The sequence below is a fragment of the Mirounga angustirostris genome, unplaced genomic scaffold (assembly GCF_029215605.1).
Source record: "Mirounga angustirostris isolate CCGP_5_RB_7025 unplaced genomic scaffold, mMirAng1.0.hap1 SCAF_17, whole genome shotgun sequence".
Classification (NCBI taxonomy): domain Eukaryota; kingdom Metazoa; phylum Chordata; class Mammalia; order Carnivora; family Phocidae; genus Mirounga; species Mirounga angustirostris.
Genome location: NW_026991725.1, coordinates 22977990 through 23004121, shown reverse-complemented (window position 1 = coordinate 23004121; position 26132 = coordinate 22977990). Strand labels below are relative to the sequence as shown.

The window sequence follows — 26132 nt, the reverse complement described above, 5'->3', positions numbered from 1 at the left end:
CCCCAGATAGCTGCCTCTCCTCCTCCCCAGTTCTGCTCCCCCACTCCCCAAACACATAGGTCTTCCTTACCTCCCGCACCCTTTGCTCCCTCTCTTCTCTCTGCTCACACAGCCTCCTCCCCTTGCCCAGACCGCCCCCACCGCTAGACGCCGCCGCCCGCTCCCGCACGCTGTAAACTTTTGACCCTCCAACTTTGCGACCCCTCTGGCAATAACACTGGCCTCACGGCCCAGGGTCTCATTCTGCTGCGCCGGCTGCCGAAACCCAAGCGCAAAACGCCTTCCGTGCCCCTCCCCCCTCGCCACCCTCCCCAAACCCCCACTAAGGGCCTTAGATCTGGGGAAGAGGAGCCTTTTGATTATTAAATAACGCCTTGGGAAAAGACGCCACCCCACTTCCCGCATCGACCCCACTTCCTGCATTTCCACGGGTCTCTCCTGTGGAGTGCCTGGAAAAGCTTTTGATGACCCACCCGCTCCATTCTTGTCCCGGAACGGGGCCGCGGTTGCTGGGCGTGGGGACATACGGGGTGCAGTAGGACGCGTCGGCTGACCTGGAGAAGGGAGTTTCTGGGGTGAAGAGTGGAGAGAGCTTGGAGCAAGGGTTCCTTGAGAGCGGAGGGGGCCACAGTCCCCAAAGGGCTGGAAAGAGAGAGCTCAGTGTCCAGGCCATGCGAGACCCAGCGGGCCCGGGGCCACCTTGCAGGGCCGCTCGCTGGCGCCTCCGAGGCCCCAGCCTGGCTGTGAACTTGGTCTAAGGCGGACTCTACTGGCAGCTCGGGGACGTTACAGCCTCTGCCTCTCGGCCGGCGCGGCGGCCGCACGAGCGACCCGCGCTCTTTCGGTTTCCCTTGCGCCCAAATATCCCCTCCCAGGACCCCACTTCTCACAGGGAAGGGTTCGTTCCCCCTTCCCTAGGGGCCTCTTAGGGGTCGGAAAGCAGAAGAGAGCGAATTAGAGAGAGACACACAGAGAGAATGGAACAAGCCTGCAGAAGCTCCAAAATATAGGGCTTATCCTGCATCTCGCCTTCAAGCCCCAAGGGGAGACGTTCCCACATGCTGGCACTTTCCCTCCACTTTTCCCCCAGATGCTGCCTTCCAAGCTGAATCCTCCCCTTCCCACCTGGCCTGGGTCATCTCTTGACTAAGCAAGCTGCACTGGGGCCTGCCAGGTCCCTTTCCTCCCTAGATGCATTCATCCCTACCCAACGGGGCTCTGAGGTCAGGGATCGCAACAATCAAAGGCAGCCTCGGTACTCAGAGGCTGCAACCGGGGCGAAGCTATGTGGGCTCAGCCCGAATCCACACGGAGAGCAAGGCCAGAGAGCGGCCGGGCAGCCTGGGAGCCGTTTCCAGGGAAGAGAGGCTAGAGGATGCTGCAGAGAGTGCATTTTCCTCTCGGAGAGGAAATTTGGGAAGAGAAGAGACAGGACAGAAGACGCCTTAAACAGAGAAAAGAAGAAGAAAAAAAGTGGGGGAGAGATTAAAACTTGGAAAGGGGGTGATATTCCGGTCCGAGAGGTCCCGAATTGCCCGAAGTCCAATCTCTCCAAGTCTCCTAAATCTCCGAAACTTCCCCCCGGGAGCCCGCCAATCTGGGTCTCAGTAAATTCACCAAAAGGAAGAACGAAAAATCGAAAAATCGGCCTAAACCTGTCGGCATGCCGGGGCCCCGGTCCGAGCCCGAGCGGCGGAGGTGACGGCATCGCGGCCCGAGGCGCGTAATGTATGCGGCAGCGGCGCGGAGCCCCGAGCGCTCCGGCCCCGTCTGCTGACCTCTGCGTGATCCCGGACTCTATGAATTATTGATGAGATATGAGCGTTGATTTCCCCTTTCAGGATGCAAACTCCATTATATGGTTAAAATGGCGATTTAATCGTTGAGAATAGCTTTGGTGTGGGTTTTTTCCCCCAACTCATTTGCACCTCCTTCCTTTTCATTTAACTGTCTTAATTAAATCCTTTAACAGATTTTAATCACTTTTTGGAGGGAGGGGGGAGAGGAAGGGGGAGGCCATCGCTACCACCACCAAGCACGAAAAACAAAACAAGCCCCCAGGCCATAAAAAGCTTCTACCTTGGGGAAGTTGGAAGGAAGGTGGGGAGGAGTCCTGAAGCCCTCTAGAAAGGACGTCCTGGGAACTTCCACCAAAAGATCCATCCATCTGAGGACAGCCTACGTCTGACAAGGAAGAGTCAGGCCTGAGAGGTGTTTAAGTCCACCACTGAGAAGATTTGTGTGTGGACTCTGACTGTGGGGAGTGAGACACACTTGCCCCTGCTGAGAAGTGCAGGGACCTCAAGCCTGGGGAAGGCCACACGATTCTGGTGGGGAAGGACTCTCCGATCTGGGCCCCAGGGGCACTTAGGGAGAAATGTCCATTTTCCTTAAGGGGCCCCCATTTCTTCCCTCCTCCTCCCCAAGCGGCTCAGTTTCCAGGCCGGTGTCTGGGTTAATTAATACGGATGTGTAACAGCACGGCAGCAATCGATAAATCCTGCTGTGGGCAGATCCCAGCCTCGAAATCTGATTACTTCTAGAAACTCCAAAAATGGAGAGAGTGACCCTAAAAGATGGGAGGGTTTCTTCCCAGCTCTGTCCTCCTTGGTTGATCCAATTGGTCCCCAAGCTGAGAAGCCCATGCAGGGGAGCTTCTTCCTCTCTACCCTGGAAGGGACTGAGTTTGGGAGATCGTTCTAAGTGGTCTGTCTTCTCTCTTGTTCCAAATCCTTGGCTTCTGCCCCAGCATCCAGGGATGAAGGAACCAGGCCAGGAGAGGAGCTCCCACTTGGATCTTGCCCCCACCCCCTGCCTCCCCCCCTCTCCCCAGTGAACACGTTCTCACAGCCAGGGAAGGGTTAAGTGTCCCCGCTGCAGTTATGGAGAGGAAGCCGATGAAATATGGGCTCTCGGAACTCCAGGGCCGGCTGGCTTTCCTGTTTACACTTCTTTATACTTCCTCCCACCCCGCACGCAGAGAAACAAAACAAAACAAAACAAAATAACCAAATCAAACAAAAAAAATCCAAAATCAAATTGTCCGCTGAGAGGTGTCAGGCAGGCTTTGGAGGGAAAAAGGCAACTGGGGCCTTAATGCCCGGCTGCCTCCTCAGGCCTGCCCAGGTGGAGGGTGCTGGGTGGCTGGGTGGCTGGGCGGCAGCATTTGGCTGCAGGGTGCTAGCCTGGAGCTCAGAAGGTTGAGGCCTGGACCCAGAAGAGGAGGGAGAAGCGGGTGGGCGAGGAGGGAGAAAAGAGTCCTCCAGATTGAGGAGCGGTTTTCCCAGAGAATCTCTTGGGGAAGGCAGGAGGGGAGGGCACGGGTCTGTGGCGGAGTAAGAGTTCCTCTGCACCAGAAACCCCTTCTTACCTCTCCCCCCGCAACACACACATCCTTATTGGGTTTCAAGGGAGACCATTACCCAGAGAACCTGAAGCAGGGAAGAGGAAAACCAGCTAGGGAGTCTTTTCCCGGAACCGCTTAGAGCAGGAGACCCTTCAAGGGTTTTAACCTCCGGGGCGGAAGTGGGCACCCTCCCCCGCCCGGGGCTGCTCTTCACCATTCCGGAAAATCTGTCTAGATATGCCCAGCAGATGTCCCTGGGTCGCTATCAGAGTTTGCAGAGCTGACATAGAAGGGGACAAAAAAAGTCTTCAGGGGCAGGCCTGGTGGTCTGGGGTTTCTGCGAGAGGGCTCGGCATTGGAGGGAGGCCAGGCCCGTGGGAATGGGGGTTCCCAGGAGGCCCCAGGTCAGATTCTGCCCCTGCTGCACCCTTCCTCTGCACCTTACTCAACTCATTTGCCTTGTCCAGAGTGGAAGCCTGTGGAGGCTGTGCCTCCAGAATGTATTGGTATCTTAAATGATGCTGGGGACCCTCTGGGAGCTGACCAGAGTCTCCTTTCCAAGGAATACAAATGCCTCATCATTCTTGGGGGGATTTGTCTTCAAATCAGGGTGAGGACCCCAAGTTCTCTGTCCTCTTTGCTCTCAAACCCGTGAAGGTTCTCCTGTAAGTCAGGCCTGGGCAGGGACTGGAGAGCTCAGGGAATAGAGAATGGCTACAGGGAAGAGGGGAGAGAGGCAGAGAGTGCAGATGTCCTTCAAAGGGAAATGGGGGGAATCTCATGGCCATTCCCTTGTCCCAAAGATCAGAAGCCCCTTAAGGTGCCATATGTCCAATTCTAGGGACTATTCACAGGAGTTGGTAAGCCGAATCAAGAGACGGGAGGGCTAGCAAAAACAGGAGTGACAGGGTGGTAGACCCCATGGGTCTTAAAATCGGGGGTCAGTTTGGTGGAGAAGAGGCCTCTAGTTTAGAAGAGGGTGATTTACCCTTAGAAAATAACAGGCCCCCTGGGGGTCAGATGATGAAATCCCTCTGGGTTTGCGGTGCCACAAAACAAAGGGGCTTTTAAGGGTCTGGTAGGGAGAGAAGAAGAGGGAGGGAGAGGAGAGGAAAGAGAGAACCTTTCTGATTTTTCTCTCCTGCTCCTGAGTCCCTTTTTTCCCTCCGGACAGTTGGGGTCTGTGTTCTTGAGCAAGTTTTATTTATGGAGGGCCTGCCAGGGATCTGCTGAAACACCTAACTCCTCCAGGCAAGGGAAAAAGGCTCCCCCTTCCCCCCACTCCTGGCCAGGAATTAGGTTTGGAATTTGAGGGGATTGTGCCCCTCTGACCCTCCTCAGAGCCAAGCGGAAGGGGCTGGCTTGGAATTAACAGGCGGAAGCTGGGTGCAAAAGCCCCGCACGCCCCATCCTGGGTAACCCCGATGAGGCCGTGGAGAAATGGGAGGCACCCCCTTTCACAGGGTTCAAAAATCTGAAAGCCAGAGAGAGCCCCAGTGCAAGGCGGCCCACAGCAGCCGCATTAGCCTTCCCGGTGCTTTTTCTCAGCTCAGATGTATCCAGATAAAAGTGCCCAGCGGCGCGCCCACACACACCCCTGACAAATGAATGTCATAAAGTTTCTTTCCTGGGGGTGGGGAGATGTCTGTCTGAAGATATCCAGCAGTGAAGTGGCCCCCCCACAAGGGGCCCTTCTTTCAGGAGTACACACCCTTCCCTCTCGCCCCCTAAATTTCCAAGGACACTGAAGGAACCCACACAAGCCCCTTTCCCCCCACAAAGAGTCAGACACTCCTGTGCTTAAAAACCAGGCACCCCTACCGCTGGCCTTACAGAAATGAGAGCCCCCACGTCAGTTGCCCAGCCTGTCAGAACTTGGTGCAAAAAGCAGACGAAATGTCCCCCACTTGCTATGCTACAGCCCTGCCGGAGGCAAGATTTCCTGCCCGGGGTTCCAAGCCCCAAAATTGCAGGGGGAGAAAGCGAAAGCTGGAAGCCACTTACCGCGGGAGTGCTGCCACTGCCTTCTGGGCTGGGAGAGCGCTCACCTACCTCTGCCCCCTTCCCCACCACGGCGAGCAGTTAAAGTGTCACTTAACATTCTGGAGAATGTGAAATATACCGCGCGGTGTCAACTCCCCAAAACCATAAAACTAACTTTATGGACCTCACGTGACTTTCTCGAGCCAGTGAGGGGTATCTGTCTGACTTCTCGGCGATTTTTACGATCTAACTTCGAGATAAAACCCCTATCCATTTGACATCTAAATGTCATAGCGACTTTTGGGGTAGTTTGCTATGGACAAAGGGGGACAAAGTCAAGGGGTGAGGGGGAAGGAGGGCCCAGTAGAGCCTCTACGACCCTTGGCTGCCTCCTCACCAGCTCCCCCTCCCCCCAAGTCCTGTAAGAAGTTGGGCCAAGCTGGAAGGGATTGACCGGGTAAGTGTCCAGACTTGACTCTTGCACTCAGGGTGAAGGCGGACTTGGATGGAGGAGGACTGGGCCCTAACCCTGGAACACTCGGGCTGGCAGGGGAAACAGGGGTGTTCCAAGAGGGACCCCAACTCCTAACCAAGAGGGAAGGTCAGTTGGGCCCCTGGAGAGAGGGAACCCTCGCTAAGTACAGAGAAGACTGAAGTTGAGAGGAAACCTTTGAAATTGAGCTGATTTTTTTTTTTTTTTTTTTTTTTTTTTTGGTCTTAGTGGGTGGCGGAGCTGAATTGGGATTTGGGCCAGGGGACAGGGGGGCTGGGCAGGCCAGTACCACTCCCAAAAGGCCAGGAGCTTCCTGCTCAGGACTTAGGCCCACATTACTTTCCCTGAAGAGGTTTCCAGAGGCTTTTCTTGCTGGCTGGTGGAAGGCCAGGGTGGAATCCAGCTCACCCTTTCCCTTGCCCCAAGCCCCACATGGCATTTCTGGGCCTCTCAGTCCCCCAGACTTGAAGGCCAATCCCCTGGCCCAAGTACCGGCTGACCAAGCGAGGGGTGTAGGTGGCTGAGAGGGGCTGCTGGTGAGCATCCTGCTTTCCCTTCCCTACACCCCAGATCTGTCAAGAGTGGTCTAGGGTGTGCCCAGTGATGGGAGAGACAGGCCCCCAGAGAAAAGACAAGTGGAAGGGCAGTGCAGTGGGGGAAACATTTATTTGACTTCAAGGAAAGCTACAAACAAATACCAAAAGCGAATCACTGAGACAGGCCCGGCAAAGGCAAAGACAGATTCCACACGTAGCACAGCATCCACTCGCTCACTACAAATGGTCTTGGAAGCGAAATGGGGGGGGGATGGGTCTGACCCAGACTGTCCCCATATTTACAAGCTTTGGGCCCTCTACTCCAGACCCATGGATTCACAGAGAAATACACAAGACATTTTACACTGAGGATTATTTTTGTTTCCGTCCACTCCCAGGCCAGGCCTTGTGGGGCCTACCCAGGCGGCAGGAACTGAACTCTCACGGTTTACCTTCCCTCTTCTCAAGATCACCCCTTTGGTCCTCCACGCCCCCTTCCCACCCCCGGACCAAGCCACTGGGAGACTTGGGCCTGGGGAGTGGGAAGGGAGGAGGAGGAGGAGGGTGGAAAGAGACAGTCATGGACTCCATCTCCGAGGCCAGCTCAGCTGGGCCCCACACTGCGGCACTACCCCACCTCAACAGCTGCCCCTTAGAGAAGTTTCAAGCTGAAACTCAAAATACAGCGACCATCCTTTATAAATAAGTTAGAAGAACACAGATGGGGAGGGGAAAGTTCACGTTAAACATGCGAGTTTCTTTCTTTCCTGGGGGAAGGAGTGCAACCACAGACACGAACATTCAGAAACACTGGCGGATTTGGGGTGAGTGGAGGGGCGTGGGGAGCAGGGAGGGAAAATAATAATAATAATTATTATTATTAACAATAATAACAAGATTAACCAGTCCAGGAGAGAGGGAGCCACAGGAAGACCTAAGACCAAACGAAAAATCGTAACACAAGGCCGGGGCGAGGCAGGCTCATGGGAACCGGTCCCCAGCGGGCAGTGGCAGCGCAGGGAGGCTTGGAGGGGCCAGGGCTGGGGGGCGGCAAGGGCTCTTGGGCCACCCAGGGCTCCTCCAGGCGGGCTCAGGGCTGGAAGGCGCTGCCGGCTGTAGCCAGGCTCATACTTTTCAGTTTGTTGTCTTTCTTCCACTTCATGCGCCGGTTCTGGAACCAGATCTTGATCTGGCGCTCGGACAGGCAGAGCGCGTGGGCGATCTCGATGCGCCGCCGCCGCGTCAGGTAGCGGTTGAAGTGGAACTCCTTCTCCAGCTCTAGGGTCTGGTAGCGGGTGTACGCGGTCCGGGCCCGTTTCCCGTCCGGCCCGGTCATATCTGGAGCAGACAGAGTAGAGCCGCGAGGCAACCAACGTTAGTCCGGTTAAGGGAGGGGGCCCTGGATGGGAGAGGGGCGTGGAGCAGGACCCAGGCGTCCCCGGCACCCAGCTCACCGCAGCTCCAAGCCTCCCCACTCCAGACGCCCGCATCCGAGCTCGCTCCTACACCCCCTTCTCCTGCAGCCCCCACTTGTGCCGGCTGCGAATGCGCCCGGCTTTGTCTCTTGCTCCCTCCCTGTGCCTCACCCTTCGCTGGGCTCAGGCGGCCGCTCGCCCCGGGAGGGAGGAGAACGGCTGCACTTTGGCCCTGGAAAGCTCCCATTACTGCTCGCCCCTTCTTTGCTAGCAGCAGCCTCAAAATTTCGGGGGTAAGCAGGACCCTTCCCCACGTTACATAAACCCCATCCTTTATCCCATAGCTAGTACAGCTGGGCGAATAAAACCTTAGCCGAAGCTGGAGACAAATGATTAAAAATACTCCTCCCCAGCTAAAGACCTAGACCTTCTTTGGCTCTATCCCCCCGAGCTGGGAGGACCCTCTTAGAGACTTCTCCACCTCTGGAAAAAAAAAATAAATCTATATTTGAGGAGAAGCCAAGCTCTCCTCGCCTCCCTCCCGCCCACCCCCTCCCCAAACGCAGAGAAGGAAAGCCGAGGAGACAAAAAAAGGGAGCGAAAGCGAGAATTACCATGGCTGATGTGAAGCTTCCTCATCCAGGGGAATATCTGCGGAGTCTGCCCCTCGGGCGCGGCTGTGGAGGTGGCCATGGGCTCTGGCTGTGCCCGAGCTAGGCTCGGGCTGCTTAGCTGCCTCGCCGCTTCCTCAGGCTCCGAGGACGCGCTGGCCTCGTCTATTTCGGTGAAATTGGCGCTGGAGCTGGCCGGGGTCGCCTGGTCGGAGGGGGACGAAGCAGAGGGCTTGGCGCCGTGGCTGTCGCCGTTGGTGCAGGGCAGGGACTCGGGCGAGGACAGGGAGCAGCTCGACGCCGCTTGCCTGAAGCGGGGCTCCTGGGCGGGCGCGGGGAAGGCGCGCGAGCTCTCGCCCACCGCCCCAAAGTGGCTGGAGGAGGCCGAGGAGCGGTTGACGCTGAGGTCCATCCCATTGTAATTGTAGCCGTAAGAGCCGGTGTGCATGGCAGCGGGATCCCTGTAAGAGCCGCTCAGAGAGCTGCCACTGCCATAATTTAGCAACTGATAGTCCGGGCCATTTGGATAACGCCCCGAGAAGGAGTTTACAAAGTACGAGCTCATTTGGGTGATTTTGGAGGGCTTGATTTGTGGATCGTGGTCGTTATAACCCTGTGCTTCACGATTTATGATGTATTAATGAATTATAGCGATGCACTGTACTTCGTTTTGCTATGTATGCGGCCAAATATGGGGGGGGGTTGGAAGGGGGATGGGGGGGCGTTAGGGAATCACGTGCTTTTGTTGACCAGTCGTAAATTCTCGCTGATGACCTCAAGAGGTAATTCATGCTCTATGGTTACAAATAATGACGATCCGAGAATCGTTAGGGCCGATTCAATGCGAGCCTCCAAGAGAGGGGGAAAAACGGAGAAGGGGGAGAAACAGGGAGAAGGTTGGCGGCGGCCTCTGAGCAGAGCGCGCCACCTCCCGGCGATCGGCGGGAGCGCGGGCCGCAGACTGCCATGGCGGAGACGGCTGCCTCCCTGCTGGCTCCCTGCAACCGCCGGGCGAGAAGGAAACCCGGCCTGGGCTCACCCGCAGAGTTGAGTCTTTTAGAGGAGGGACCCACTTGAGCCTTCACTCACTTTCTTGGGAGTGGGGTTAGACTATCTGTGCCCTTCTCCCTGTCATTATTATTATTATTATTATTATTAGTGTTATTATCATTACTATTATTTTCACTCTGGATGAGATGATCAAAAATTGAGTTGCTTTTCCCTCACTTGGGCTTTGCAAGTCTCCGTGTTGGGGGCGGAAATGGGGGGGAGGGCTGGAAGATGTGTGTGAAAAACAATTACTGCAACGCGTTTCCCCGTGAGCTCGGCCTGGCCTGCTTCCTGCCGGGGCTGCCGTGGCCCACGCATAGCGTCCAGGCGCAGCTGGTATGGCTGGGCCCAGGGTTCCACGGAGAAGCTTTCACTTCTGTGCCTCTTAGAAGTTTGGGATCCTCTTCCTGACTTTCTCCTCCTCCTTAGCCCAGGCCCGGAGAATGGCAAAGCAGGACAGGGACCCCAGAGGAGGTGCGGGGCTGGGGCGAAGCGGCCTAGTTGCAGGGGAGAGACGGTGGCAACGACAGAACCGGTGGCTGGGGTTTGGGGTTCTGAGAGTTGGGGATCAAGGCAAGACCGTTTCCCCTCATCACCAGATGCCCGCTATTGCATTGGGAGGCCCCACTCGAGGCCCCTCGCTGACACGTCTGGGTAGTTTCAGAATTTGCCCGGCGGCCCACATCTTCCCTGGAAAGGGGTTCCGAGGACCAGCGGCGCCTTGCTGAGCACGCTGGGCGGCCAGAGACCGCCGCAGCTGGGCTCCTTCTGCCGGGCGGCTATTTTCTTTAAAAATAAAAAAGGGAGAGAGACGGCGGAGGAAGAAAGGAAAACAGTGTCCGCAGCTTGCCGCCTGGGGGGAGGGTGGGGGGTGGGGAGAGAATGGGTCGTTTTTTGGTTGAGGGGATGGGACCAAGACGCCTCATCACCTGGACTCCTGCCCTCAGGTCTCCAAGGAGCAGCGGAAAGTCGTGCCCTTCGCCCCGTGCCTGCCGGCCGCTTCGAATTCCCCTACTTGTCGCTGAGCTCCTGCTCGAGGCAGGAAAGGGCGTCTGGAGCCTTCAGCTCCGGGCGGAGAGACACCCGGTGGCCCCGATTTAGTCTCCGGAGCCACAGGCCCCGAGCCGAGGGCCAAGGCCGGCAGAGATCAGGCCATGTGGGCAGGCCAAAGGCTGCGGGCCTCGCCAGCGTGAGGACAGAAAGGCGCTGCTGAGGCGCGACACCCGCCTGGCTGTCTCTGCAGGGGCTCCGGGCTCGGGGCCTCGGCGGTGTCCCTCGTGCCATGGACAAACGAGGAAAAGCTTAGAGAATAAGAGGGAAACGGCCCTTCTCTGTCCCCCAAGTCTGCACCAGGAGAGGCTGTTGGGAGCTCAGCAGTGGCGAGGCGCAGCGCCGGAGCCTGGGCGGGACCGCCCCAGCCTCTATCTCAACTGTAACTTCCAAGTCGCGTCGGGCCGGCCAGGGCAACCAGGGCTCCCGCCTTTGCTGCGCAGTTTCTGGCACTGGGACGCTGGGGTGGCCTTGGGGGTGGGGGAGTGGCAGGGGAGGAGCAGAGGTGACTGAGCGGCGAGTTTTTACATCTTTATTATTATTATTATCATCATCATCATTATTAATAATATTAATATTATTACCGAAGTATTTCACGTCCAGAGCTAAGACAAGACTACAAACACGACACATAGAAAATTAATAAAATAGAACTTTGTTTTCTTCTGAGGCTCCTCTTCTTACTTCTAGGTAGTATGTGCTCCTTCCAGTGGCTTTAGGGAGGGGGTGGGAGAAAGGTCTGGGGTCAGGGAGTCTTCGAGGCCCCTGCTGAGGGGACTGCGAATCTACCATTGAACCGTGCACGGGGGACATGGACGAAATGAGACGCGACGCGGACAAGAGCATTTTGCTCTGCTTCCAGGAAACATCAAGTGAATCCGGTCCTCAGTTCTCATAGGGGAGCCTGATGGGGCTGAAGCGGTCCCGCAGGGATGGAGGGGGCGCTCCGGGTGCTGGGTGGGCTCAGGCGGCAAGGCCTCCCAGCACCCAGGGAGAGCTCTGCGGGTGGGGGCGTCCAGGAGAGCGCTGGGCCCCGCCTGTCGCGTGCTAGAGAGCAGGTCCCCCGGGCCCCCCGCCCGCAGAGCCTTCTCCGGGCTCTCCGACGCCCTCGGCTCCCCACAGGCCGCTCCCTTCGCGTCCCCCCTCCCTTTCCGGCGCCTTCACTCGGCTGGCTTTTCTTCCTCCTCCTCGGCACTGAGCTGAGACGCGCTGAGCAGTTTGCTCTCCTTTTTCCACTTCATGCGCCGGTTCTGGAACCAGATCTTGATCTGCCTCTCGGTCAGGCACAGGGCGTGCGCGATCTCGATGCGCCGCCGCCGCGTCAGGTAGCGATTGTAGTGAAACTCCTTCTCCAGCTCTAGGGTCTGGTAGCGGGTGTAGGTCTGGCGGCCGCGCCGGCCACTGGGCCCAAAGGAGGAACCTGTTACGCAGAGAGAAGATGCTGAGGCCTGGGGTCACCAGGGCCAGAACCCCCTCCCCCACTCGACCCTCAAACACGGACTCTAGCCTGTCCCGGGATGCCCTGCACTCTTCGAGTTCCCTGCTTCCCCCCCCCCCGCCCCCCGCAACTTCCTCACTCCTCCAGCGCCCCCTCCAGATTCCCTCCGGGTCTCCCAGGCCTGTGCCTCTGGTCTAGACTCTTGGTGGGGGATGGGAGGCGAGTTTAAAATCCCACCTGAGCCTAGGGGGAGGGGCTGGGGAAGTACTGGCCAGGTGAGTGTCTCTTCCTAGCCTTATCTTTTCTTTCCATCTATCTGACTCCCCCACCACCCTGTGATAGATTCCAGCCCTTAATCCGTAATGACGTGGATCGATCCATAGTCGGCATTAACTGCTCCTCACTTTCGTGTCCCGCTAATGGACATCAATTTGGGACTTAAGGCCGACAAATAATCCAACCTGAGACCCAGGCGCCTGCTTCTCCCCCTCTCCCCCTCGGCCAGCTGCCTCTCCCTTTCTTCCCCTTATTCTCCCTCCCTCCTTCCTCTGACTACCACCCCTTTCCTGGTGCCTCCTCTTTCCCCAGCCCCGAACCCCCAGGGAAACACAGTCCGGGACGGACTCAACTCTCCCTCTCGCCAGCGTCACGCCGCCCCCCTTCCCGTGACGCACTCCGTTTTTAATGGAACCGTCTTCGGGTGGGGGACCCGACCCGGGCTGGGGGGGGGCGCGGGGGGGGCGGGTGGGGAAGCCACGCCAGTGGCTGCGGCCCCTGCCCCCTCCCCTGCCCCGGCATCGGGCTCTGGCGCGCCGCTCCGCGAGAGCCCACTCGCTCCCCCTTGGCTCCCAGTGCAGCTGGGACTTTGCAAACTTTGTAACTCCTGAGGGCGAGAGGACAGAGCGGGAGACCTCGGGCGGGCGCCCAGTCTTCCCCGAGCTCCTAACGGAGATGCCCACCCGGCACCCCGGGGGAGGGAGGGGGCGCTACGTCTGTCCCCGGGGGTGGGGGCCCGCGGGGGTCGGGGCGGCCGCGGGAGGGCTCACTCACTGTTGCACGAATTCATCCGCTGCATCCACGGGTAGACCGGAGTGGAGCACTTCTGCTCTTCGGCCTCGCCGAACACGCTCTTGTCCTGCGCACAGTCGGACTTCCGCGGCTCGGGGTGGAACCGGGGCGGCTCTTCGGCGCCCGAGAGCGCGCAGGCCGACTCCTTCTCGCGGTAGAAGGCCGGCGCCGGCCCGTAGTCGCAGGGCGCCGCTCGGCCGTAGCCGCCGCCAGCAGGCGGGTAATAGGAGGAAGCCGCAAAGCCCTTGTCCTGGCCGGGCCCGGGCCCGTAGGGCGCGGGGTAGTGCCTCAGCGGGTCCGCATAGCCCGACGAGTAGAGCGGCAGCTGGCCCAGGAAGGACTCCTGCCCGCTGGCCAGAGTGACGGGGAAGGTGGAGTTCACGAAATAGGAACTCATTGGGAGGGGAGGCGCGCTCGGCCGCTGCTGCTCCGCCGGGTTTATGATTTGTTGTGTTTTATAGTCCGAGCGCCGCGCCTATTAGTAGTATATCTGAGATTGGGTTTTAGCTGAGGGGGGATGGCGAGGTGCCAGTGAGGGCCAGAAGGAAATACAACCATCTGATCCAACACTGACCAATGGCAGAGGCAGGAATTGTCAAATAGCACCCAGGAGGAGCGCAGCCCGCGCGAGGGACCCGCGCACAAACCTATCAACCTTTTTTTTCCCTCCTTCTTCTCCTTCTCCTTTCTCTCTCTCTCTCTCTCCCCGACAACACAACGCGTCCTGTTCCACCTACGCAGGATCTGCGAAAGAGGCGGCTGTGCCTTTGAGGGAGGAGGGAGCGTTTGGATTGAGACCACCCCATCCCTCAGTGATTAAATAAATATAGCCCTCCCCTCCCCACGCAGGATAGGAAAAAGTTAATTGTGTTTTCAGAAAAGTTAACCCCTGCGTTGCTTGAGCCCCATTCCCTCAAGGGAAGGGTGCGTAAATGTCCCTCTCCGTGTGGTGAGGTGAGACCTAAAGGAAAAAGGGTTGTGTCTAGGGTTTTGTGTGGGTAGACCAGGAGCAGAGTTCACTATTTAGCATTTTCAGAAGGAGAGGCGAAGAAGAAGAAACTCTCCCCTCCCCAGGTTTTGAAAACTGGTTTTTCCTATTTCTCAGGTCTACCCTGCCTCCTCCAAGCCTGAGTTTATTATTCCTGCGGCTTCTCAGCTCCTATGGTCTGAAGGGCAGGCCAGAGCCTGCTGCCCAGAGGACCCAGCAGGCTGGGAAATGGGAGGAGGGTCTGAGCCCATGCTTCCCCCTCTGGCTCTGTGGCCAGGTTAGGCTAGGCTAGGAGCTTCCTGGAAGGCTCTGCTACCTCTGCTGCCCAAGACGTCCTGCCTGGTTTGAGCAAGTGCTGCTTGCTCCTTGGCACAGGAAGGGGCACTGGGGAAAGGGACTCACCTTCTCTTCGCTTGCGCGGTAGGGAGAGGAGGAGTGAGGGGCGTTGCCCAGCCTAGGTTGTCTGATCCCTATCCTGCCTGTAACCCTCACTCCATCCCCACCCTCTACCCCCCAAATTATTAGAATATCCTGGGCTACAGAGTCTCAGGAATCAAGGATGCCTCAGGACGTCTGGGCCCAGGGAAGAAATTGTTCTTCCTCCAATTCCGGGTCCTCAAAACCTCCTGATATTTGAGGCAATCAAAGACAACCAGAAAGAGAGGGGCCCTTGCTCCTTTACCAGGTCTCTCCAGAAGCTGGCAGTTCTTTTTAAAATGAATTCTTTCCCAAGACTTGGTTTGGATTTAGTTTTCTAAGGAGGGAGAGGTGTCTGCATCCTCCTGGGGACCCAGCAGGCAGCTTACAACTATCAGCCCGAATCCCCTCTCCAGATGCTCACCACCCTCCTGTCTGTCTCTCAGCATCTCTCCAGTCCCTCCCACACCTCATATTTGTATCACCAGCTTTGCTGCTGCACAAGCTTGGGTGTGAGAAAGAGTGCTCATTTCCATTCATTTCTCTCTCTCTCTCTCTCTCTCTCTCTCTCTCTCTCTCTCTCTCTCATCTAAGGAAAATGAGCACTGAAGCCAGGCTGGAAGACTGAACCACAATGTGTTTTCAACATTCTAACTAGGCACGTGGAGGCCAGGCAGTAAAGGGTGATAACCTTCAGACCTGGGTTCTGGAATGAGCCAGGATGCGTGACAAAATCTGATGATAAAGGGGCCAGGCTGACTCTCCTCTGCCTTGTTCTTTGGGCTCCTTTTTGTGGGCCAGATTTGTCCACTGCAGATGGTACAAGACACTAGGGAAAGCGGTAGAGGGCTGAGGTTGGCGACCAAGGGCAGGAACGTGGTTGGCTGCAAAGTGGCCTACAAGGCTCCCTGAATTCAGGACAACTTCTAGGCTATACCCTCAGGGCCGAGTGGTGATCCCTGCATGGTGATCCCTGCACGTCCCACCAACCACTTCCTAGCCAAACTCTAGGGGGAGGTTTATCAAGATTTAAGAAAACTCAAGCCTGCTAATGATGAAGAATCCTACGTGCCCCAGTCTGGCAGTGATTGGGCCCACTCCTAGAGAGGAATAGGGAACATTTGGTCTGGGGGAGCAAGGTCAGGAGAGTGTCTGTATGCACCTCCCTCCTCCCTGCCACTGAGGCTGGGCCTTGGGCCACATCCGTTCTGCCTCCTCCCTGGCCACAATGTCCCCTTCCTAGAACTGGACCATGTGGGCTTTGCTGTAGAGTCTGGACTAAGTAGGTTGCCATAAGGCAGGGAGACTTCCCTGTGATAGAAGTACGAAAATAACTGCCTTATCCTTAAAGTCAGGGCCCCAAATTAACCTCACCTCTGCAGGTTGCCTGTCATGAGATGGAGCCGCAAAGGCAGGGCCTGGGCGCCTGGAGTCCGGCATGAAAGGAAATAGCGCCTCATCGCTCTTATCTAAGCCCAGAGGTATTTATGAGCGTTTATTCGTCTGATCCATTTGTTTGGGAGAAAGAGCAGACGGGTAGGGCCTGGCCAGAGGCCGCCTGGTTTCTGGAGCCAGATCTCTACGAATTTGTCTGTGGTTCGGTCCACCATCGTCTGTCTGTCTCCAAGGGAGAATATGTAAATACCCAGCAGGCACAGCTGTCTGCCAGTCTGGGGTGTCTCTCCCAGCCTCACTGAGGAAGTGTGTATAGAGAGAGGTGGATATAAATGTGTACCAAGTATTGAGGACACAACAGAAGGATTGCAGAGAAACCCCACAGGCAGAATTTATAATTGTAATTTTCTGTGCTGTGAATCTGAGCTCCCGTGGACACGCACGCATTTTCATCTCCCAGGGAAATGTCCAAGTTGTGTTCAGCTCATGAGCAAAATTCTCCTATACCGGTAACCTCAGGGAGGGGTTTTTGCCGGGATGTGTATGGAGGTAAGGGGGGACTGAGACACTGTCCAGGCTTCCCATTTCCTCTCAGCTACAAAGCTCCCCCCCACCTCCAGCTCATTGGGTTGTGAGGATCTTGCCCCAACCCACTCCCAACTCCGGCTGGGGTGGAGCAAATTAAGACATCTCAACCCAATTCTTCCCCTAGACTGTGTGATGCTCTGAATTTGGGGGACATAAATGTTCCCAGAGGGAGTTCTCAACCTTTGGGAGCTGTTTACAAGGGATATTGCCTTAGAATTGGCCCGTCCGGCACGCGGTACAAAGACCTCATTTCCATTATGCAAATGAACATCCTCTTCTCTGATATGGGGGGGGGGGTGGGATTGGCGGTGACGCTGGGCTCCCTCCCCTTTCTCCCTAACCAGGTCCATCGGCACCCTAAGAGCCAAAGTGTTTCAACCCCCTGTACAGGCCGCCTTCCCTCCCTACCTGTCCTCCGGACCGCCCCCAAGAAAGAGGGGCCCAAGACTTTCCAGCGGCTGCCCGGGGGGCCTCCGCACTGGGCCGGGCCTTCTGGCCGCCGAAAGTCACTCTTGCTGCCGGAAAGCTGAAAGGAGGCTCCTGTGGTGCAGACACTTGAGGCGCCATCGACCCGGGGAGCGCAGCCGCGGGGTTTGCCCCCCAGCACCGCCGGGCCCCCTCGACCTCGGCCGCTCCTCCAGCTCTGGGCCAGACCCTAGTAACACCTCGGCCTGCCTGGCACCGCAGGCAATTTCCTGGAGCCTCCGCCCAGGAACTGGGGCCACAGCACCTTGAAAGGAGCAGCCAGGGTTTCCTCCTGCGGCTTGAAAGCCCGAGCTAATCAGTAACCCATGAGACAGGGGCCAATATTCAAACGCGGCAGCAGAGGAGCTACCCCTGCCCTCGCCACCCCCTTCTGGGAAAGCGATCGGGTTAAGCGGGTGTGAGGGGTCCGGCAGGAACGGAAATCACAGTGGTTTGGTTCCTTAATGGTTGATCTCCACTCCCACTCCCAATTTTTTCCCAAAGCATATTTGTGTCGATTTCGCTTGAAACGATCGAGAATGGGGGAGGGGACCCACACTCACTTGCAGACACCAAGAGTTTCCAGAAAATTTCGGCTCAATTCCTTCACCACGGACTCACCCGCCAAACAACTGGCAAGACCCACCAGCCAACCCAGAGAACACAGACCCGGGTTTGTCTTTTGACAGCCGAGTGGAACTGCGGGGGCCGGCGCCTCCCCTGCTGGCCCCCTCCCTTGGCCGAAAAGAAAACCAAATAAACCTTGAACAGCCTTGGCCTCGAATCTCCCAAGCCGCCCGGATGATCCCCTCTCGAGCCTTGGAGGGGTAGGAGGGTGAGGGCTCGCGACTCTGATCCCCCAACCCTTTGGTTCAGGGCCCCCTGCCCGCGGGATGCAGTATTAGTCCTTTTTAAATATGACCTAGAAAAAGCCGTGTTCTCAGCCAGCCGCTGGGATGGGGGCGGGCGAGGGGAGGGCACACTTGTTCTCTAATCCACACGCGGACGGGCGGGTACCATGGTCCAGCGGAAAGCGACAATCTGGGCCGACGTCCCCCGAAACCCGCCGAACCTGAGCAGCGGGGGCTCCAGGCGTCGGGCACGGTTCAGGCGGTGTCGCCGGGCTTGCGGCGCCGAAGCCGCATGTCTCCGAACGGACGGTAGATGGCAGCAAACCGCATAATTTGGGTCAGAGCAAACTGTCTAAGGGGTGATTTATACCTCGCCAAGACTACAGGAGAAAAAGACCTTTAGTCTGGATGGGTTTGGGGAAATTTTCCTTTGAGAATAGGCCCCGAGTGCCGTGGGTGCTGACCGAGAACTTCTCTCGCGGCGCAGCCCAGGGGTTCCTGCAGGCACCCAATCAGGGCCTGCTTCCTGGGCATCTACCTGCGCCTCCAGGGGCCGCCTTCCAGCGCCACAAGTGGCCTGCATCCCTCTCTTCCCAGCCCAGGCTCGAGAGGGCCAATATCCCCTTACCCACCCCCAACGCCAGCAATTCCTGGGCCACCACAGGCCCGAGGCTGAACGCTCTGCATCTGGGCTTCAAAAAGAGAAAAGCAATCATTTGTGCAAACCAAACTAAATCGCAGTCTCTCCTGCCCTCCGTGCCCAAAGCTGCTTATCTCTCTGCTGGCAGCTTCCCCCAGAAGGCCTCTCACTTGGTTTTTAGGTTCTGACCCGCTTCCCCCTTCTTCCACCCCACCAGCTACTTTAGGAATTTCAGTCTCCCGCCCAGTGCTTCTTCTCCCCCCTCCTCACCCCCAGGAGGCCTGGCTGGAGAATGAAATCAGGCGCCGGAGGGACAGGATTAGCTGTCTGAGCTCAGCGCCAGGCAGCTCTCCAGTCCGGACACCATCAGGTTCCCTAATTGGGTTCTCTTTTTATTTTCTTCTTCCCTCCCCTTTGTCCCTCTCTCTCTTTTTTTTGTTTTTGTTTTGGTTTACAAGCTTAAAACACAACAACATGCTCAGCAGCTTCTCCACAATCAACACGTTTGGATCCAGGAAAGTTTGAAATGTTCCCACTTCAGACACACACACATGGCAGTTTTCTCCACCGAAATCCACACGCCCATACCAATAAAACACAAGTAATAGAATCAATATTGCACGGAAACCAACACGCTGTAACCTACCGCATTAAAAAACCACAAAATTGTCTCCCTGCAGAGCGAGGCTCCCTCCTGCGGGAGTGGCGAGAGACCTGGGCATTCTCGGGCTGGCTTCCTGGGGGGAGGGGGGTCTCCCTCGAGTTGGGTGCCCTTTAATTTCAGAGACGTCTCCCAAAGGGAGATAATGAGCATTTCTCTGTGAATTGTTCTTTCTCTGTCCCTCTAGCCGCTGCCTCCTCGCCCTCGCGGGCCTCTGCGGAGATTCCAGGCCCTCCAGAGACCAGGACGTCCCTCAGCGCCACCGCCCCTTGTGCCAGTGCCTCCGGGAAACCGCCGACACCCACACAGGGCAAGAGAAGTGCGCCGGGGCAACTGGGGGAGGCTGGAACAAGGGAGGGATGGGGGGAGGGGCGCACACCCACCAGGACCGTAGCAACCGGCTTCTGGGGCGCCCCGCAGCCCAGACACCCCTGTCCTCTCTTTCGCAGGCCCCTCGCTTGAGCCTCTTCTCCCAGCTTAAAAAGGCGACTTAGAGCTCGCCTCCGTGGCCCTTTCGGTTCCTCCTCCTATCTTCCTTGCCCTGGCTCCCCCTCCAGGAAGCAGCCACCTCTCTCTCTCTCTCTCGCTCTCTCTTTCTTTCTCTCCGCCACCGAATTTCCTGAGAAGCCTCTCCCTGCAGTGCCCAGAGGTGGGGTTCAGCCCCGTCTTGGGGTGGGGGGAGAGGGAGACAAACCTAAGCCCCACCCCCTACAAAATCGGTGCAAAAGAATAAGAAGAGAATTGTAGAATCTCCCTTACCTTTGTAGACCTTGGGATTTCTTTCCTCCGATTGAAAGAGGTGAGGAGGAAGGGAGGGAAAGCGTTCTGTTTCGCCTTCATCTTCCAGATAATATTGTCCCAACCTGAGAGCCGTCGCTTCCCCTTCTCTGACTTGGGAGAGAGGGTGTTTCGCTTTTCTGATATTTGCATAGAAAATGGAGTAAGTTCTGGCTTTGAAAAATGGTATCAGGCTGCAGTCCTGGGCAGATTATCCATTTACCCTCCATCATGACTAAAATCCCAGATCAGCAAGCAAATCAACTTAGAAATTAAAATTATTTTTGGTTCTCTCTTTTGTGTAATTCCCACCCCTCCTTCTCTCTCTCTCTCTCTCTCCTTTCCTCTCCCTCTCCCTCTCTCTCTCTCTCTTTTGCTTTATCGAGCTGATACTGAAGTATAAAAATATCAAGAGGCTGGAGCCCTGAAGGACGACAGTGCTCCGACCTAGGTGTGGTGTCCAAAAGAATGCTGCATTATAACCACCAGGGAAATGATAAAAAGTTCATGTTCACGATCGCCCGGCCACATGACCGGCGCCGGCCAATCGCTGGATTCAACCACTCATAAACTTCTATCACAAAGTTGTAAATTTTCATAAAACAACAAGGAATTTATTGCATTTCTTCATGGCTGCTCCACCAGCAACCCTTTTCTCGGTCGCCATCTTCTTTTCTTCTCCTTCTCGCTATTTGGGGAAACCCCAATCTGAGAAGGGGTGAGATTTGGGGTGCAGGGAATCAGGCGGAGGAGCCACAAGGGTCCATCTGGGAAGGGGATTCTTTCCAGAACCTCCCTATTCTCGCAGGAACTCTGGCCCCCTCTTCTAGTAAGAATTCACCCCAAATCCTCCACACAGGGGCCATTCTAAGGTAGTTTTGGGGTGAGTCGGGAGTAACAGCGGGTATCCAAAATTGCCACTTGCATCAGGGCAAAATGAAGGCTTCAGTGCCCCCCTGAATGCCCCCCTTGTTTCCAGCCCTCTAGATGGCGGGACCCCCACCTGTGAGGCTTGTAGCATTGCGGGTGTGGGGACCCTACATCCCCTAGGGCCTCGTTTTTGCCTGGGGAAGAAAGGCGGCCCTGAGAGAGGCCAAGGTGGACAATCTAGCTACCAGATTCTCGCCTCTGCACCCCAGAAATTGGAAGAGGGTGAGGCCAGATCCCTGCCTCTCCCACCCAAATGCCCACATGCCCAGGTTCCCAGTGACAGCTCCACGTGCTCTCCTGGGGGTTCTGCAATCATTAATGGGAGAAACTGCAGGTTCAGGGGACTTCTACTTACAAATTCAAATTAAAGAGATTCTCCTAAAACGCGCTTCCATTCCAACCTGCTTCCCCCTTTCTGTCCCCAAACCTGTTCTTTGCATTTAAATAATCCAAGGTTTATAATCGAATAAATTCTAAAAATCAGCTCCACAGGTCTAGATGTGTAGGGGCCGTCCTCCAGGTTTATGTTCCTCAATCAAGGGGTGTTTTGGAGGGGGGAAAAAAAAACCCACCATCACCACCACCATCAAACAAAATTCACCCCGTGTTTCCCAGTTTTCCCTGAAATACTCCTGTATTTTGAATTGAGCTACCAGCGCCTAAATGCAGGAAACGAAATACCATCCCCCCAAAATTGTTTTCTCTTTTTTCTCTCTGTCTCTGTATTCCGGAGATGATTCCAGGTCGCCGGCAGCGCGGACCGCGGGCAGCAACGCGCGGAGGAAGCCCGCGGAGCTCCCGCGGCCCGCGGCTGGGCTCACAGCGGCCGGGATGCGGCCACACTACCCGGGTAAACTTGCACCGCTCAGGCTCCCGTTCTCAGGGGTCATCCACTCCTCCCTCCACCCATTTAAAAATTCTGTTTGGATCGCTGTGTTAATTTAGAATGAGATAAATGAAAGTAAAATAAGTTGAAATAAAATAACCGAATAGGTCTTGCGGAAAATGCTTGCCGAGGGGGCGGAAGCCCGGGCGCGCCCTGGTGTTGGAGGCCTCTTTGGGCTGGAGGGGAGCGTCTGCTCGGCGGCCTGGCTTCTGCCCAACGCCGCCCAAGAAGCGGGAGTGGATTTGGGTGGTCACCTTCCCTTTCCTTCCCCTCTTCCGTCGCGTGGGGCCTAACACTTCGGATTTCAGCTCTGTATTTGTGCCCCAGCTCCGCCACCAAGCCGCAGCCTGGTTTGAAGGCCTGGATGAGGCAGAGTTTGCGGAAGGGTGCGGGTTTTGTTTTGTGAACGGGTGTGACTGAGCGTGTGGGCTCATGGATATGTTTACTTGGGGGCAAATGTGAATCTGTGTTTATAAGCCAATGTGTGAATGCGCATTGGTATGTATCAATGTCGCTGTTAAGTGTGAATGTGTGTTTACTTGTGAGTGTGTGTGAACACAGTGTTCCAGGGTAGAGTTGGGATGTGTGAATGCCCGCATGTTTATTTATGGACATATGAATATGGGGTGTTTAGTTGTGACTGTAGGTGACAATGTATAGATTTACTTATGTGTGACGTCAGCCTGTAAATATGTGTGATTTGTGCATTTGGGTATGTCAGTGTGTGTAAAAGAATGTAAAGGGAGGTGCGTGTGTCCTATCGGGGTTCACTTGTTGACGGCCCCCAGAGCCAGGAGCACCAGGAAAAAGAGCAGACCCCAGCACAGAAAGAAATGACTAGCAGCAGAAGTTGGAGCCAAGGGGCTCAGGGATGCATGGCTCACCCTGACCCTGACCCCCCACCCTCAGCTTTAGGGAAACACAGAAAATAGGTCATCTGTTCGTTTTTAAATTGTGTTTTATTTCTCCATCCTTCAGGTACACATACAATGTAAAGAGGTTCACAGGGGCTAGCGGGAGCAAGGAGCAGGCCAGGTGCACAGAGGCGACACTTGAGCTAGTCGGTGGGTCCATGGGGCTCCCTAAGGCCCCTTCAGTCCGCTACTGGGAAGGAGGGGGGCTCAGGAGGACAGGGAACCACACACGTTAGTCCAGACCCACAGACCACAAAGACAGCTTCAAAGAAAGGGGCTTACAAAACAGCAAGATTTTACAAAGACCTTACAGTAGCGACATAGAAAAGGGGAGGCAGAAAAGCTACAGAACAGGTAGGTGATTTTCTTCCCATATCGTACAAAACAAACCCGCCGGACTTTTCTGTAGGTAGTATTCTTTTTCAGTGTTAAGAAACCAAAATTTCACGTCTCTCCTTAAAAAAATTTTTAAACTGCTTTCCACTACTTAAATAGTTTTCCCCCTCCCTATTTAATTTTAGTTTCCTGGTTCAGTTCTCAGAGCTGGGCTTCCCCCCTCTCCCTTTCTGGCTCTCTTCCTCTGCCCTTTCTCCGGCTCTCACTCTTCCTCGTCCTCCTCCACCTCGGCCTTGTCCTGGCCTGTGGCCCCAGGGCCCGCGGTCTTGTTCTCCTTTTTCCATTTCATGCGCCGGTTCTGGAACCAGATCTTGATCTGTCTTTCGGTGAGGCAGAGCGCGTGCGCGATCTCGATGCGCCGCCGCCGGGTCAGGTAGCGATTGTAGTGAAACTCCTTCTCCAGCTCTAGGGTCTGGTAGCGGGTATAGGTCTGGCGGCCTCGCTTTCGGTCAGTCCCTGCGCACAGTATTTAAAGGAGAATAATGAGTGCGTGTGGGAAAAGCCACGAGAGTGCCCATCTCCCTCTCAGACCCTTAGGTTTGGGGTCAGTGGGTGGCAGAGCCCATTTCCCCTCTAAACCAAAGTCTTACTTTCCATACCCCAGTGTGTGCCTTCCCTCTTCCCTCAACGTTCCTAGAGGCCTCCTGAGGCAAACGTCCCCATTTGCCACCCAGAAAGTCTTCCAGCCTAGGGCTTCTGAACCCAAGATTTAACCAGCTGGCTTTTGAAGGCCCTGCACCGGAGGGGTGTATGTGGTATAGAAGGAAGGTTAATCTTCCCATCACCCCTGAGACCAGGCACCCTAAGACTCCCCCTTTTGGATACGACTCTGATGGTCTTTAGGGTAAGAGGCAATGGAAACCATGCAAGTGGAGTGGGGCTCTAGGCCTGGCTTGAGTGCTTTTCCCAAAAAGAAAAGGAAACAAAGGAAGCTCACAGACCCAGGCTCGCGCTCTCTCTCTCTCTCTCTCTCTCTCTCTCTCACACACACACACACACACACACACACACACACGCAGAGCCTGTTGTGGAATGAGGAGGAGGTGAGAATTTGCAGATTTCCTGGGAGCCTGGAGTTGGCCTGACAGCAGGGGCCCTCTGATGACTTTTTCCAGTGAGTGGCTCAGGTTCAGACAGGGCCAGGCTGTCCTGCCTGCCCACCTGCCCAGACAACCCAGTTTTCCAAATCAATCTTTGGGCCTCCAGAAAGGCACAGGGGAGACAGCAGCCTGGCTTGGGGTGGAACATGAAGTATCTGGGAAGTGGGGACTGAAGGGCAGAGGAGAGCTTTCCAGGTTAGGCCGAAACCCTAAGGAGCCTTGGGGGAGGTTGTACTGGGGGAGGTGCTGGTACGAGCCCTCCTGGGAAGTAGACATGGGAGGAGAGCCTAGGGGCCCTAATTCCAAGTCAGATAAAAGCCAAGCTGAAATGTTTACGAGCAGAAAAATTGGGGCTTTGATAAACCAACTGGAAAGGCAGTTGAATTATGGAGCAGGTAATGGGGACCGTGACCACTAATACTGATGGTGTAAGAGCTGGGCCTCTTCTGACTGGACTGGGGAGTCTCTGACCACAAGTCTTGGGCCTTCTGAACCTTGGAGTTGGCCCCTGAATTCAGGGCAGCATGAAGAAAGATGTCTGGTTCAGGCTAGTCAGGAGACCCCACAGAGCCTGGGTCCCTTGGGGCTCCTGCAGCCGCTGGCTCAGTGGCCTGCACTCTCTAACTCGTGATCTGGCTCCATGCAGTCCTAGTCCCTCCCCAAAGAGGACATTCACCCTTCTGGAACAATACCTGCAAACTTGCTGGCCAGTTCTCCAGGGGGTACTTAGGCGCCCTAGGAAGGGCACCTGAGGAAGCCTGCTGTACTCCTATGAGGCTTCTGACCCTTTCTCTAGCTCTGCTTCCCCCTTCCCAAGTTCACTGGGGGGTCAGGAGCCTCATCTCTCTTGGCCTCAACCCCCCTCTCTCCACCTGCCTCTCTGGCTCTGTGTCCCTGGCTGGATCTTCATCTCTTCTCATACCCCCTCCTCCCGCCAAGCCTCTAGAGCCCACCTCTAATTGTCCAGAAGGGAATAATGGGGGAGCGGGGTTGGCTGGGAAGGAAGGGGGAGGGGAGAATTGCTCTGCGCTGCGGGCCCCCTCCCCCAGACCTCCAAGCTGGGGCTGAGGGACACACCCAGAGCTGAGATCCCCGGCGGGGGAAGGGAGAAGGGAGGGGGGAGACCCTAATGGCTATTCTCTGCAAACCCCAGCCTTCCTCCACAAGACAAACGGCCTCGTCTCCAGCCCGTGCCGGCGCGGCTGATAAATATTTAAAGCTAAAAGGCCGGGAGGAAAGGTGGGGGGCGGGCGGGGGGCTCGGAGCGCCACGGCGTCGGCGGAGAAAGATCCGCCGAGGGAGCAGAAGGAGCCTGAGAGCACCGAGCAAAAATGGGGGTGGGATGGGGGTGGGGTGGGGGTGGGGGCGGTGCGCCGGGTTGCGGCCGAGGGGCTGCCGCGTCCCCAGGGCCGACCTCCTACCGGGGGCACTCTGGACGCGGAAAGGAGCACTTGGCCGGGAAGGGGGCGCCTTCCGGGGAATGTGGCCGGGCCACTGCGGCTCGGGATGGCTCGGTGCGCGGCGTTACCTGAGCTTCGCATCCAGGGGTAGATCCGGAAGTTACTCTCGGCCGCCAAGTCCGAGTCCCTCTGCTCCTTGGCGCCCGCCGCCTTGGCGGAGTCGCCGGGACACACCCCGGAGAGGTTCTGCTCAAAGGGCGCGCAGTGCATGTTGAAGGAACTCGGCTCGAGCCCGTAGCCGGCCGCGTAGACGCCGGCTGCACTCTGGCCCGCCATGCCCCCCCCGCCGGGGTACAAGCCCTGCATCGAGGCGGCGAAGGAAGCGCCCGAACCCGCTCCATAGCCCGGGCGCTGGGGGTTGGAAGCAAACGCACAAGAAGTTTGTTCAGGGAAGGCTCCGGTAGCGAAAACCGAACTTGCGGCTGGATATTTAGAAAATAAAGCATTCGCATAATACAATGAACTCATAATTTGGCCGGATGATTTGTAGGCAGGGACGTTTTAGTGTCGGTTTTACGAGATTCCTTGATATATTACAGAATTAGAGTCCAGATTTACACCAAAAAGGACCCCCTTTTTCCTCTCCGGACCACGTGACCCCGCCCACGTGACGTCCCCTCCGCCAATGGCCGGGCGGCCTCCCCACGGCTCCCGGTAATGTGGAAAAAATTGTG

General features: G+C 56.4%; 4 protein-coding genes across 4 annotated transcripts in view; all 4 read right to left on the bottom strand.

Moving 5' to 3' along the window:
• The window catches only part of HOXB3 (homeobox B3), a 55623-nt gene extending 35735 nt beyond the window's left edge, over window positions 1–19888 (bottom strand). The window contains exon 1 of the mRNA XM_045889068.3: window positions 19755–19888. The gene's annotated coding sequence lies outside the window, so the exon portion shown is untranslated. The remainder of the gene's footprint in view (window positions 1–19754) is intronic.
• Window positions 337–10547, bottom strand: HOXB5 (homeobox B5). The gene is made up of 2 exons (XM_045889072.3): window positions 8388–10547; window positions 337–7696 (listed from the first exon to the last, which is right to left on the bottom strand). The coding sequence occupies exons 1-2, from the start codon at window positions 8947–8949 to the stop codon at window positions 7449–7451; spliced, it is 810 nt and encodes a 269-aa protein (XP_045745028.1). The 5' UTR covers window positions 8950–10547; the 3' UTR covers window positions 337–7448.
• HOXB6 (homeobox B6) lies at window positions 11003–19925 on the bottom strand. Its single transcript, XM_064582077.1, has 3 exons — window positions 19755–19925; window positions 12973–13465; window positions 11003–11904 (listed from the first exon to the last, which is right to left on the bottom strand). The coding sequence occupies exons 1-3, from the start codon at window positions 19923–19925 to the stop codon at window positions 11645–11647; spliced, it is 924 nt and encodes a 307-aa protein (XP_064438147.1). The 3' UTR covers window positions 11003–11644.
• A 2603-nt stretch (window positions 19926–22528) lies between these two features.
• Window positions 22529–26045, bottom strand: HOXB7 (homeobox B7). The gene is made up of 2 exons (XM_045889078.2): window positions 25527–26045; window positions 22529–23354 (listed from the first exon to the last, which is right to left on the bottom strand). Exons 1-2 carry the CDS (start codon window positions 25924–25926, stop codon window positions 23101–23103), a joined length of 654 nt encoding a protein of 217 aa, XP_045745034.1. The 5' UTR covers window positions 25927–26045; the 3' UTR covers window positions 22529–23100.
• Window positions 26046–26132: the final 87 nt, after the last annotated feature.

What these genes read in the sequence shown, in the direction of transcription:
- HOXB5 (XM_045889072.3), bottom strand. Translation starts at nt 8,949, where the DNA reads ATGAGCTCGTACTTTGTAAACTCCTTCTCGGGGCGTTATCCAAATGGC. An exon ending in GAAGCTTCACATCAGCCATG is followed by an intron (nt 7,697 to 8,387) that starts GTAATTCTCGCT and finishes TGTCTGCTCCAG; the next exon opens with ATATGACCGGGCCGGACGGG.
- HOXB6 (XM_064582077.1), bottom strand. Translation starts at nt 19,925, where the DNA reads ATGCAAATATCAGAAAAGCGAAACACCCTCTCTCCCAAGTCAGAGAAG. An exon ending in AAATCCCAAGGTCTACAAAG is followed by an intron (nt 13,466 to 19,754) that starts GTAAGGGAGATT and finishes TACTACTAATAG; the next exon opens with GCGCGGCGCTCGGACTATAA. An exon ending in GCGGATGAATTCGTGCAACA is followed by an intron (nt 11,905 to 12,972) that starts GTGAGTGAGCCC and finishes TCTGCGTAACAG; the next exon opens with GTTCCTCCTTTGGGCCCAGT.
- HOXB7 (XM_045889078.2), bottom strand. Translation starts at nt 25,926, where the DNA reads ATGAGTTCATTGTATTATGCGAATGCTTTATTTTCTAAATATCCAGCC. An exon ending in CCCCTGGATGCGAAGCTCAG is followed by an intron (nt 23,355 to 25,526) that starts GTAACGCCGCGC and finishes TACTGTGCGCAG; the next exon opens with GGACTGACCGAAAGCGAGGC.